General features: G+C 40.1%; 1 protein-coding gene across 7 annotated transcripts in view; it reads right to left on the minus strand.

Moving 5' to 3' along the window:
- LOC115209098 (intraflagellar transport protein 27 homolog) overlaps window positions 1-11,242 on the minus strand; it is a 64,379-nt gene extending 53,137 nt beyond the window's left edge. For 6 of the 7 annotated variants that reach the window (XM_036501525.1, XM_036501524.1, XM_036501528.1 and 3 more), the window contains exons 1-2: window positions 10,864-11,242; window positions 7,166-7,245 (exon numbers count right to left, since the gene is read on the minus strand). In XM_036501525.1, coding sequence (XP_036357418.1) covers window positions 7,166-7,245; window positions 10,864-11,002 — 219 coding nt within the window. In that variant the 5' untranslated portion in view covers window positions 11,003-11,242. The remainder of the gene's footprint in view (window positions 1-7,165; window positions 7,246-10,863) is intronic. The other variant, XM_029777221.2, reaches the window with a different exon arrangement.
- Between the last annotated feature and the right edge of the window lie 2,894 nt (window positions 11,243-14,136).

The raw sequence follows: 14,136 nt of genomic DNA on the forward strand, positions 1-14,136 counted from the left end.
TTAGTAAGCTTCCACTGTACAAGTGTGGAGCTGACTCACTTTGCACTTTAATCATATTTCTAAATATAAAAATTCAATTGTTTTACATTTCCTTTTAAAGTGTCTGGAACAACATGAAACAAAGTGTTTTGGCCCAAAAACACAATGCACTGACTGGCCTGGTAATTGAAACCAGTCTTACACTCATGAGTACAACACCCTAACCACTAGGCTAGACACCTTCACACACACACACACACACACACACACAAAGGCTTCCGAAGTCTCTGTCTACTAGATTCACTCACAAGGGAACTGGTCAGACTAGGGCTATTGTAGAAAGCGCTTGTTGAGTTTGCTGCATGCTGGGACTGAACTCAAAACCGCATGGTCGCAAAATGAGATTCCTAACCACACAGCCATGCCCTGCACCTATATTGTTCTAATGACATAAAAAGCACCATCCAAACGTGGTTGATGCCAGTGCCCCCTGATTGGCTCTTCTGCTGGTGGCACGTAAAAAGCACTATCCGAACATGATCAATATCAGGGACACCTGACTGGCTCCTGTGCTGGTGGCCCGTAAAAAGCACCATCTAAACGTGGTTGATGCCAATGGCCCCTGACTGGCTCCTGTGCTGGTGGCACGTAAAAAGCACTATCCAAACATGATCAATACCAGGAATAACTGACTGGCTCCCATGCCAGTGGCATATAAAAAGCGCCCACTATACTCTCCGAGTGGTTGGTGTTAGGAAGGACATTCAGCTGTAGAAACATTGCCTGATCAGATTGGAGCCTGGTACAGCCTTGTGGCTTTCCAGATCTCAATCAAACTGTTGAACCCATACCAGCATGGAAAATGTACATTAAACGATGATGATGATGACCAGCCTTTCACTTTGGCAGTGGTGCTGATCAGAGATAGGGGTGTAATGGCTTGGCAGAGTTTCTACAGCTCGATGCCCTTCCTAACGCTAACCACTCTGAGAGTGTAGTGGTTGTTTTTACATGCCACCGGCATGAGGGCCAATCAGGCGGTACTGGCAACAGCCACGAAAAAATCGTGCTTTTTTTCACATGCCACCTGCACACCGGCACAAGTGCCAGTAAGGCAATGCTAGTAACGATCACGCTCGAATGTTGCTTTTTACATGCTACCGGCACGAACGCCGGTTAACCGCTCTGGCAATGATCACGCTCGGATGGTGCTCTTAGTGCTCCACTAGCACGGATGCCAGTCATTGAATTTGATTTCGATTTCACTTGCCTCAACAGGTCTTAGCAAGCAGTGTCCAATGATGCATAAGATATGCATAAGTGGGCTGGTTACACCCTTGGTATAAGCCACAAGGTTATGGTCTCACTTGGCTTGCCGGGTCTTCTCAAGTACAGCATGTTTCCAAGTCTCGGTCACTGGTCATTGTCTCAGTGAGGCCTAAAATTCGAAGGTATATTAATATATATATAACGGGCTTCTTTCATTTCTATCTACCAAATCCACTCACAAGGCTTTATTTGGCCTGAGGCTATATAGAAGACACTTGCCCAAGGTGCCATGCAGTGGGACTGAACCCAGAACCTTGTCATTGAGAAGCAAGCTTCTCACCACACAGCTACGTGGTCACTTATTCTTTGTAAACCTAGTACTTATTCTATCAGTCTCTTTTTTCCACACCGCTAAGTTGTCAAGCAATGATGGGGGAACAAACATATACATACACACACACACATATATATATATATATATTATATATATATATATACACGACGGGCTTCTTTCAGTTTCTGCTTACCAAACCCACTGACAAGGCTTTGGTCAGCCCAAGGTTATAGCAGAAGACATTTGCCCAAAGTGCCACGCAGTGGGACTGAACCTGGAACCATGTCGTTGAGAAGCAAGCTTCTTAACACACAGCCATGCCTTCACCTAATTTATTGCACATAAAATTTACTGGTTTAAAGCAGTTTTTTTCCATTGCCCTGAAAACTTACCGTGTACCCACAAAAATTTTTATATGCATTGCGGTTGAGAACCCCTGTCCTTAAGGGTGTCCAAAAATTACCCTTCACACCAACCGTGTTTCGTGATGGAAATGATTATTTTTTTCCCAGCTTGGTTGGGTTGCTAGTTTAGTTAAAACTGACACAATCATGCAATAAGTTATACCATATTATACTGGGTTACATGTTAATAACATGACCTTAAAATCACCTGACGTTACATGATAACTACAGCAATTTTGACTTCTCTCACGTCTCTCTCTTACTTTCTTTCACTTTGTCTTTATCACAAATTTACATGTCTATACAGCATTTCTCTGCCCTCCAACTCCTTCAATGATTTTCAAATCTACAAGCATCTCTTTTCATTGACCATTTTCCTTCCTTCTTTCCATTAAGACTCCAGCCTGTTAATGCAATAAGCCGCAGCAATAATCATCATCATCGTTTAACGTCTGTTCTCCATGCTAGCATGGGTTGGACGGTTCGACCGGGGATCTGGGAAGCCAGAAGGCTGCACCAGGCTCCAGTCTTATCTGGCAATGTTTCTACAGCTGGATGCCCTTCCTAACGCCAATCACTCCATGAGTGTAGTGGGTGCTTTTTACATGCCACCCGCACAGGTGCCAGGCGAGGCTGGTGCCTCAACAGGTCTTTGTGTCCAAGGGAGGAAAGGCATGCATAAGTGGGCTGGGCTCACTTGTCCTGCCTGGTCTTCTCACATACAGCATATTTCCAAAGGTCTCGGTCGCTGGTCATTTCCTCAGTGAGGCCTAAAGTTCAAAGGTCGTGCTTCACCACCTCGTCCCAGGTTTTCCTGGGTCTACCTCTTCCATGGGTTCCCTCAACTGCTAGGGATTGGCACTTTTTCACACACCTATCTTCATCCATTCTCGCCACATGACCATACCAGCGCAATCGTCTTTCTTGCACACCACAACTGATGCTTCTTAGGTACAACATTTCTCTCAAGGTACTAATAATAATAATAAAAATAAACTTCTGCCAAGGCAACACCAATGCCCTCTCAACAATTAGTTGGAAATGATTTTTAAAATGGAAATATCTGAAATAAACTTGACTGCTCTCACAAATGAGAATACTAAAAATGAACCCAACCACTCTCAAAAATTAAATAAAAAAAACATGAAAAATAATCCAGAATCCTTGTCTGGTAGCAGATCGATCCCAAAATCTAATCAGTTTGTGCCAGTCACAAGGCCAAACATCCCTGAAAGTTTTGACTGAATCCATTCAGCAGTTCTTAAGATATCTTGTCCACAGACAAACGAACACGACTGAAAATAATACCTCCACCTTCACTAAGGCAGATACAATAATAATAATAATAATAATAAGAAGAAGAAGAAGAATAGTAGTAGTTTCAAATTTTGGCACAAGGCCAGCAATTTCGGGGGCGGGGCTAAGTTGACTACATCAATACTGGTATATAACTGGTACTTATTTTATTGACCATGAAGTTGGCACCAGCAGAATTTGAACTTAGAATGTAAAGACAGACAAAGTGCTGCTAAATATTTTATCCAGTCTGCTAACATTTCTACCAGCTTACCATTTTACGATGAAATAAATACTGGGTTTAAATTTTGGTACAAGGCCAGCAATTTTACGAGAGGGAGTAAGTCTATTCAATTAACCGCAGTATCTAACCGGTGCTTTATCAACCCTGAAAGGATGAAAGGCAAAATCAACCTCAGTGGAATTTGAACCCAGAATGTAAAGACAGACAAAATGCCACTAAGCTAGGTGAAGTGGCTGAGTTCCTTTCAAGTGTTGGGCCTCACGGAGGCGAGGCGGCTGAGTTCCTTTCAAGCATTGGGCCTCATGGAGGCAAAGTGGCTGAGTTCTTTTGAGTGTTGGGCCTCACAGAGGCAATGACCAAGACCCTTGGCATTATGTCGTGCTTGAGAAGAAGACCCATCAAGCCGAGCAAAATCCTAGTCATGGCAGATACCGGTGTCACACAAATTAGTACGTAAAAGCACCCATTACACTCTTGGAGTGGTTGGCATTAGAAAGGGCATCCAGCTGTAGAAAACCATGCCAAATCAGACTAGAGCCTGGTGCAGCCTTCCAGCGTGCCAACCCAGTCAAACCATCCAGCCTATGCCAGTATAGACAATGGACGTTAAATCATGATGATAATGATGATTTTAAACACGAGTTGATGCAGAGAAAAGTCTACTGATGAAGTAAGTGTCTACCACTAGAGATAACTATATGACTGATAGTTAGTCAAATAGCCATTTCTAGTTTATGGAAAATTAAGCTTCCTCTAGACCGTCTGTCGGCTTACTTACTTCCTAATTTCTTTCAAAGTAATGACTTCATCAAAAAGTGTCACTTGTACTAGGTTTTAAATTGTGTCAGCAAAAATCTCTTCTATTTGGCTGCCTTCTCACTTCCCACCAAAATTTCTTGTAATAAGGGTGGGGTGAGTATGTCTAAAAAGTCTGCTGCACTTGGTTTTTGTATGGAAATAACACATACAACATTATCATGTTATCATGTGATGTAATATCTCTCTAGCCAAATCATTAGATTTAGTGAAGTTTTAAAACAGATGGGCAAGTATCTTCTACTATAACCCTGGGCTGACCAAACCTTGAGACTGGATTTGGTAGATGGAAACTGACATCAAAATAACACTGACATCTCATTTTAACAGATATCTCTTTGTCTTTTCTCTTTTACTTGTTTCAGTCATTTGACTGTGGCCATGCTGGAGCACCGCCTTTAGTCGAGCAAATCGACCCCAGGACTTATTCTTTGTAAGCCAAGTACTTATTCTATCGGTCTCTTTTACCGAACCGCTAAGTGACGGGGACGTAAACACACCAGCATCGGTTGTCAAGCAATACTAGGGGGACAAACACAGACACACAAACATACACACACATACATATATATATATATACATATATACGACGGGCTTCTTTCAGTTTCCGTCTACCAAATCCACTCACAAGGCATTGGTCGGCCCGGGGCTATAGCAGAAGACACTTGCCCAAGATGCCACGCAGTGGGACTGAACCCGGAACCGTGTGGTTGGTTAACAAGCTACTTACCACACAGCCACTCCTAATTTACCAAAATTACATAAAAGTATCTTGAAATACTAAAGAGTAAATTTATTCAATAAAATCGCCATTGGCTTCAACCATGGCCTCCAACCAAATTCGGAATCTCATGCAACTCTTCTAGATGGTCACCCTGTTTAAGTTGGTGAATGCTGCCATAATCCTTGCCTTCAATTCATCTTTGGTGTAACAAGGAGTTTTGTTGAACTCACTCACTCAACTGCACCCTACACATAATAATCAAGGGGGTTGCAGTCTGGGGAGTTAGATGGCCAGATGCAAAAAAACGTGGCACGTAATAAAAAAAAAAACCCATCCGAGCGTGGCCGTTCACCAGCCTCGTCTGGCACCTGTGACGGTGGCACATAAAAAGCACCCACTACACTCACGGAGTGGTTGGAGTTAGGAAGGGCATCCAGCTGTAGAAACACTGCCAGATCTGACTGGCCTGGTGCAGCCTTCGGGCTTCCCAGACCCCAGTTGAACTGTCCAACCCATACTAGCATGGAAAGTGGACGTTAAACGATGATGATGATGATGATATATATATATAATATCATCATCATCATCATCGTTGTCATTTAGCGTCCACTTTCCATGCTAGCATGGGTTGGACAGTTCAACTGGGGTCTGGGAAGCCAGAAGGCTGCATCAGGCCCAGTCTGATCTGGCAGAGTTTCTACGGCTGGATGCCCTTCCTAATGCCAACCACTCCGTGAGTGTAGTGGGTGCTTTTTACGTGCCACTGACACGGGGGCCAGGCGAGGCTGGCAACGGCCACGAACGGATGGTGCTTTTTGCTTGCCACCGGCACGGAGGCCAGTCGGGGCGGCGCTGGCAACGGCCACGATCAGATGGTTCACTTGCTTGTCACTGGCACTGGGATCACAGCTGCAATTTCCATTGATGTTGATCGACTTCGATTTTGGTTCTGCTTTCTGATATGATTTGATTTTGATGATTACATATAATATTTGTAAACAAACCTGTAAGTTATCAGGCTTCCAGGTTTGTTTATAAATATTATATGTAGTAATAGATAATTAAGCTTCTATACATAAAATTTTGACTGAAATTTATGGGTGAGTGTTCTGGCTCAATCGGAAGCACTAGGTGTCATGTTAGCAGTGATATGTGGGTTTGATTCTAGTTAGAGTTGGCTCGTCAGTTTTACAGCCAATTGTTTAGATAAATATCATTTTAAATCGGAGTATATATATCATTCATCATCATCATCATCTTCATTTAATACCAGTTTTTCCATGCTAGCATGGGTTGGATGGTTTGTCCTAGGACTGGCCAGCTAGGAGGCTGCACCAGGCTCCAATCTGATCTGGCAAGGTTTCTACAGCTAGATCCCCTTCCTAATGCCAACCACTCTCAGAGTGTAGTGGGTGCTTTTTACGTGCCACTGGCATGGAAGCTAGTCAGGCAGTACTAGCATCAAGCACACTCGAATGGTGCTTTTTACATGCCACAGGCAACATTGACATTGGTCATGCTTGAATGGTGTCACTGGCATGGGAGTCAGTCAGGCAGCACTGGCATCAACCATTCTCGATGGTGCTTTTTACATGTCACTGGCACAGGAGCCAGTTAGGTGGCACTGGCATCAACCACACTCGAATGGTGTATTTTACATGCCACCGGCATGAGTGCCAGTCAGGCGGCGCTGTCATCGGCCGCAACTAAGATTTCAACAGGTTTTCTGCTGAGTCAAGTGAAATTGTAGTCATGGTCAATGTCAGTGCCATGACTATTATTATTATGATATATATATATGTGTGTGTGTGTGTGCCTCTGTGTGTGTGTCTTTGTGCCCGTTTTTCCAGCCACCATCATTTGACATCCTATGTTGGTGTGTTTATGTCTCTGTACCTTAGCAGTTTGCCAAAAAAGACCAACAGAATAAATACCAAGCTTACAAAGAAGTCCTGGAGTCAATTTCTTCAACTAAAAAAAAAAACCCCTCCAAAGTGGTGCTCCAGCATGGGCACAGTCAAATGACTGAAACAAGCAAGAGAATAAAAAGAGTATATAAATGCATAATTTGAACGATTGAAAGGAAATAAAATACAAACCATATTATAATTTTTTGACAAATTTGTGCCGTCATTATGAAACGTTTGGCAAAGTGAAGTTTTTCCAATTGCTGAACTACCTGTAAAATAGAAATGATAATAATTACTTCTGCTGTGGGCACAAGGTCTTGAAAATTTTGTGGGGAAGTGGGGCTAGTCGATTACTTCAACCTGGAACAGATTAAATTATATTTTAATTAATTTCAATGAGGAAAATTGATTTGTAAAATGAGTAAATCATAAGACAAGTTCAGTCATGGAACAAATTAAACTTGTACTGCGACGTATCACTGTATATATATATTATCTGGTGATTTAATACCCAGTGTGAAAGCAATTGGTAAAATTGATTGAAATGAATCAATAACACTGTACTTTGATTAATATACACACCTGCTGTTTGAATGCCTGACACACGACTCCCCATTTAAGAGTGAACTGGCAGAGGGTAGGTGCACACAAAGTGAACAGAAAAAGCACTTCGAGGATACACTCAAAGCCTCACTGAAGAGTTTTGAGATCAAACCCTCCTCCACTCTTACTGACTGAGCTGCACCAAGAGAGTTGACCTTGGCGGAATTTGAACTCGGAACATAACGGCAGACGAAATACCGCTTAGCATTTTGCCTGGCGTGCTAACATTTCTGCCAGCTCACCGCCTTCTTACCACACAGCCATGCCTGCGCCTATAAACACAAACATTTGATCACTGTAAAAAAAAATCTGTCTGATGGTTGAACAAGAAATTGTGGAACTACCATCCTTCATCTAACAACGAGAGTCCATTATGGGAGTCAACTATGAGAGTCTGTTAAATACAGTAGAACCTTGCAGTATGAGCAGAAAGCGATTGCAGGGGCACAAAGAAAACGCGAACTGTGCATGTCCAGAGCCAACTCCTTGTCATCAGTTTCAACAAACCACCAGCGCCTGACCTGTAGCAGAGCCTTCAAAATACACATTGGACTGATTAACCAAAGCCAGACATGGCGTACCCTGCCTTTTTCTCTCATGTGATGTCATTGGTCATCTTCATCATCATCATCATTTAACGTCCGCTTTCCATGCTAGCATGGGTTGGACAATTTGACTGAGGTCTGGAGAACCAGACTCTAATCTGATCTGGCAGAGTTTCTACAGCTGGATGCCCTTTCTAACGCTAACCACTCTGAGAGTGTAGTGGGTGCTTTTACGTGCCACCAGCACGAGGGCCAGTTTGGTGGTACTGGCAACAGCCACGCTCAAATGGTGCTTTTTATGTGCTACATGCACAGGAGCCAGTCCAGCAGCACTGGCAACGACCTCGCTCGAATGTCAACAACGACAAATGCATTTGAGGACGGCTGCTTAAAGAAGTGCTGATCTCTAATTGTAGAGAGAACCTGTAGATGGGGTGGACCCAGGAAGATGTGAGAAGTGGTGAGAAAGAATCTTCAGATACTGGGTCTCACTAAGGAGATGACAAGGGACTGGAACTCGTGGCAATTTGCTGCACTTGAGAAGACATATGTCAAGCTAAGTAAAATCATGGCCATCCATGGCTATAAAGGGACATGACCCTACTCCCTCTCCTAGCCGAGAAGTCTTTGTCTTGCAGGTGCTAGTGCCACATAAGATGCACCTGTGCCAGTGGCATGTAATGAGCACCCAGTGTGAAACCAATAGATATGATTGACAGAAATTAATCTATAACACTATATAAATAATAAATGCGCCCTTTTAAAGCCTAGCCAGGCTCATGAGCCCAGTTTCCTGGTTTCAATGGCGTATGTGTTCCCCAGCTGGACGGGACGCCAGTCCATCGCAGCGTTACTCATTTTTGCCAGCTGAGTGGACTGGAGCAACGTGAAATGAAATGTTTTGCTCAAGAACACAATGCGTTGCCCAGTCCAGGAATCGAAACCACAATCTTACAATCATGATGCTGATACCCTAACCACTATGCCACGCATCTCCACTCAAATAAATGCGCCCTTTTAAAGCCTAGCCAGGCTCATGGGCCCTGTTTCCCGGTTTCAATGGCATATGTGTTCCCCAGCTGGACGGGACGCCAGTCCATCGCAGCGTTACTCATTTTTGCCAGCTGAGTGGACTGGAGCAATGTGAAATGAAGTGTTTTGCTCAAGAACACAACACGTCGCCCGGTACAGGAATTGAAACCACAATCTTATGATCATGATGCTGACACCCTAACCACTAAGCCATGCGCCTCCACCTATAACACTATACTTTGATTAATATACGCACCTACTGTTTGAGTGCCTGACACGCCGATGACATGTAAAGAGCATCCAGCACACTCTGTAAAGTGGTTGGTGTTAGGAAGAGCATCCAGCTGTAGATATCTTGCCGAAACAGACAACTAGAGCCTGGACAACTTTCCAGCTTGCCAGCTCCTGTGAAACTATCTAACTCAGTGGTTCCCAAATTTTTTCGGGCTGCTGCCCCCTTGACGTCCAGGCTACATTCTTAGTTCCCCCACCCCAAGTAACCATCACAAACGTAGACCTCTTTTTGAAGCAAGTTCAAAGCAACTGTATTTCACAAATAAATCTTAACCTAATAAACCCATTATGTTGTTTTTACATGAATCATTACCCCATTATTGCCCCACATTTTACATGAATTGCTACCCTATTATCGCCCCCTTGGAACTTTCCACTGCCCCCAGGGGGGGGGGCAATACCGCCCACTTTGAGAACCAGTGGTCTAACCCATGCCAACGTGGAAAACGGACGTTAAATGGTGATGATGATTCTAGTGACAAATGAGTGCGTATTTTTTGAAAATAATGTAATAATAAAAAAATAATAATGAAATTATTGTATACAGTGCTCAGGTGCACCACAACTTGTCAAAAGTGCGTATAAAGCATATGCAGTAATGTACAAATGTCTGGGAAGCAAACAGTGTATGAGTCAGATACATGCTTGCGTGTGATGGAGGGGAGAAAATCAGGTGTAGTGTTGGCGAATCTCAGGAAGCATGGAAGTTTTGAAGAATGCAGTGCTCCGACAACTAACACTGATGCCGGCAGTTTGTTCCATGCTTCAGCAACTCTCAGCGTGAAAAAATGTTTCCGAAAGTTTACCGCAAGTGGAAAAATAGTTGAGAAGCATTGATATAGATAGAAAAGTAGATAGACACAAACACACAGTTAATCTATTAATACGGACATCTAACGATGAGACGTGTATCTGCTAGAAATAACAGCCAAAATTTGGACCAGAACACACTCTACCCTTGTTGAAAAGGATACATCGGATAATGTATCTTTTAATGAATATTTGTTATTACCCGCGAATATTAACTACTATTCCAGTCCCAACCCGCCAGTGGCGGTAGATCTACAAGGAAGCTCGTCCTTTTAGAAATAATAGCTATATACCCTTTTAACTACATTCTATCACCATAGAAGTAAAGGACACGTTCGATAATGGCATTCTAGAGAGATACTCATACTGCATTTATAAAGATAACGGGATGGTAGCGGCTGGAATGTTTTCGATCTTAGGTATGGTTTATCAGACGTGATACAACCTAGGGCTAAACAAAAGTAATGTCAGAACACAAACACACATGCACATACAGGCGTACAAATGCACACATACATACCAGCTCGCACGTTCATGCATCACGATGCATGTGCCTGTACTTAGATGTTTTTGACATACACAAAATATAAACAACTAACTTACCAAGAAGAAAGCATTTAGCGTGGAGAACCGTCGTCATGGTTGCTAAGGAATAAAACGGATGTATACAACAGATTCTAATAACGCAGTTAATCAGTTTTAGCATGCATGAAATTTCTTGTTTATATCTGTGAAATAACATCGTCTCTTCCGGGATACCCAATATTTATTAAAGAATCAAATAATTAAGATTATTTAAAATATTTTGTATCCACAAATGCTACATTTTCTTTTTATTTTAAACTACTTGAATTTTATACAGTGTCGATACACACGAGTGAACAATAAATAAATAAATAAATAAATTTACCCAAATTTCTTCAACCACTTGAAGTTTTTCAAATTTTCAACAGATTATATTTTTTAAAATTAGTTCTCATGTAGGTTTGTATGCTGATGATGAAAATTGTATTCACATTTTCGGGGCTAATGCAATTTCGCCCCTCTCCTTGAAAAATGTATTTTTTTTTTAAAAAAAACTTTTCGGATTCCTACGTTTTACATATCCAAGATTACAAATATGCAAAACAAAAAAATTAGTTTCACCTCCACCCCAATTTAAATTTTTGATTTTGTTTACTTTAAAGAGATCGTAGCGAATTGACAAACATATGCAAATCGAAATTAAATACAGATAAAAGCATTAAAGTGATAAGAATTATCGTTTTACTTGTGTTTGCCTTAAATAATCGTAAATAATAATTTAATGTTAATTGAATATACACCATTTTATGAGAAACAAACATTAATGTTTAATAATTAATGTCATAACATTTAATAATGGGCTCAAATTTCACCCCTTCCTCCAACTTTAAATTTTGAACTTTTTCATCCATTTATTTATCTATCTATCTATTTATCCTTGTCCATTTATTCATAAATTATATTTGTCAACTAAATGTGGCAGTCCTATAGAAGACGGCGTTACTGTTGTTTTTAGCCCCAGGAAGACATTCAGGATCTTCTCACTTTGACCGGCAGATTTTTAAAATAATTTCTTTGTAACTAAACACTTTTAAACTTCGTATACTGGTAGAATGTGTTACATTAAACGTTTTTTCTCTTGGATTTCTTGAGAAAATTCCGCAGAAATTGTATTCACCTCAATAGACGCCATTGATTGGTTGAAATTGCCGAAATGCAAGAAATTTAACAAGAAATAGCTTACAAACTACATTGGATCTTTTCATTTTGAAGGCCAGATTTTCCTAGTTAACTAAACAATTTGAAACTTCGTATACTGGTAGAATGTGTCAAAAGAAAACATTATTGTAAACAAAAGTGAAAACAAAATTGTAATTCGTAACTTAAACGTAGTTTAATTTTAAGAATTTTAACCAATGAAATCGCAGCATTCGAGCTTCGAAGATGTTGGGATTTCATTGGTTAAAATTCTTAAAATTAAACTACGTTTAAGTTATGAATTACAATTTTGTTTTCAATTTTGTTTACAATAATGTTTTCTTTTGACACATTCTACCAGTATACGAAGTTTCAAATTGTTTAGTTAACTAGGAAAATCTGGCCTTCAAAATGAAAAGATCCCATAATTTTCTCAAGAAAGCCAAGAGAAAAAAATGTTTTTGTTACACGTTCTACCAGTATACGAAGTTTAAAGGTATTTAGCTACAAAGAAATTATTTTAAAAATCTGCTGGTCAAAGTGAAAAGATCCGACATTCATATCTATCTCTTTATACACATATCTATATACTTATTGAATTTAAAATTTTGAAAACGTAGTTTTTTGTGTAATCGGAATCTCCATCATCTAAATCGGTGGTCCCCAACCTTTTTCAGCCCAGGGACCATTTTTTACTTGAAAAATTTTCTAGGGACCACTTTTACTTTATGCTGTTCTATTTTCATACCAAAATATTTAATGAAGAGACAAAATAGACTATTTACACCTTAAAATGTATTTTAGCAAACAAAAGATAAAATTTAAAATTCATTTTAGTAAAAAAAGATAAACACAAAATATCAAAATCATTTTTCGTAAAGTCATTCATTTTTAGTCCATTCAGCTAGTGACTAGCTTGATATTGGTGTTTCTGACACAAGATATCATAATCAATTTTAATGAACTCATTTAGTCTTGGTCTGATAGTTCCTCTGCTGTTGACATCTAATTTATTTCTTTTTCTACTTAAAATATCTACAACAGATGAAAATGCAGATTCCACCATATATGTGGTAGGGAAAGAAATGATGCTTGCTTCTACTTGTTGAAAAATATTTGGGTGTGATTCCTTTATCGATATATAGGCAAAGACACCTTCTTTTTCAACTCTTCTTCTCAGTTTCATATTCTCAGCCAACTCAAAATTTTCATCTCTTGGCTCATAATTTTCTAGGTCTACAAACCAGTGGATAATCCATCTTTTATAAATCTTTGTATCTTCTCTCAAAGTCTACATGAAGACTTCAAGATAGGCAATGCATTCTAATGTAGGAACAGTGGTGTTAAAATTTTGAAACGATGCCAATTTTTTTCAAACTGTTTTTTCCAAAATTTTAATTTCCCCATATACCCTTTTATCTTCTGAGAACAGGTGACCAAATCTGATTTTCTACCTTGCAGCTCTAAGTTAAGCAGATTCACTGTTTTAAAAATATCACTCAAGTAAAATATTTTTGATTTAAGCTCAGAAAGTTTTTCCAAAGTTTTCTTAGCTGCATCAGCTTGCTTCTTGGAGTTGTAATGAGTCATCTGACTCTTGAACATGAGAAAGTTGATTAATGGTTCCCACGAATTCACTAGTTTTTCAAGGCTCACACCCTTTGACAATCATCTAACTTCTGTGTGAAGCAATAGGGTTTTAAAATCTTAATCTTCACAGAATTGCATAAAAAAACTATTATTCACTGATTTTGATTTGACAAAGTTAACTGCATGTACGGCAGTGTTGAGTGCTTTTTCCATGAGTCCTTCAATTTTCATAGCAATCAGATGCTGTCTGTGGCTAATGCAACGTATATAAAAAAATGTGAGGAGCAACTGATTTCATTCTAGAAACAAAGCCTTTCACTTTTCCAGTCATGGCTGCAGCTCCATCTGATGCAATGTTGGTCAAATTAGTCAATGGAATATTTTTATCATTAAAATACTGCATTACTTCATTGAAACTATCTTCTCCATTAGTAGTTTCAGACAAACTTTTAATGAATAACATTTCTTCCCTTGTATCATCTTCATGGATGAATCTGACATAGACCAGAAGATTAGCTTGGTTATGAATTGTGCTGTCATCAACCTGGATAGAAAAATTTGTTT

Source organism: Octopus sinensis, linkage group LG3 (assembly GCF_006345805.1).
Source record: "Octopus sinensis linkage group LG3, ASM634580v1, whole genome shotgun sequence".
Lineage (NCBI taxonomy): Eukaryota > Metazoa > Mollusca > Cephalopoda > Octopoda > Octopodidae > Octopus > Octopus sinensis.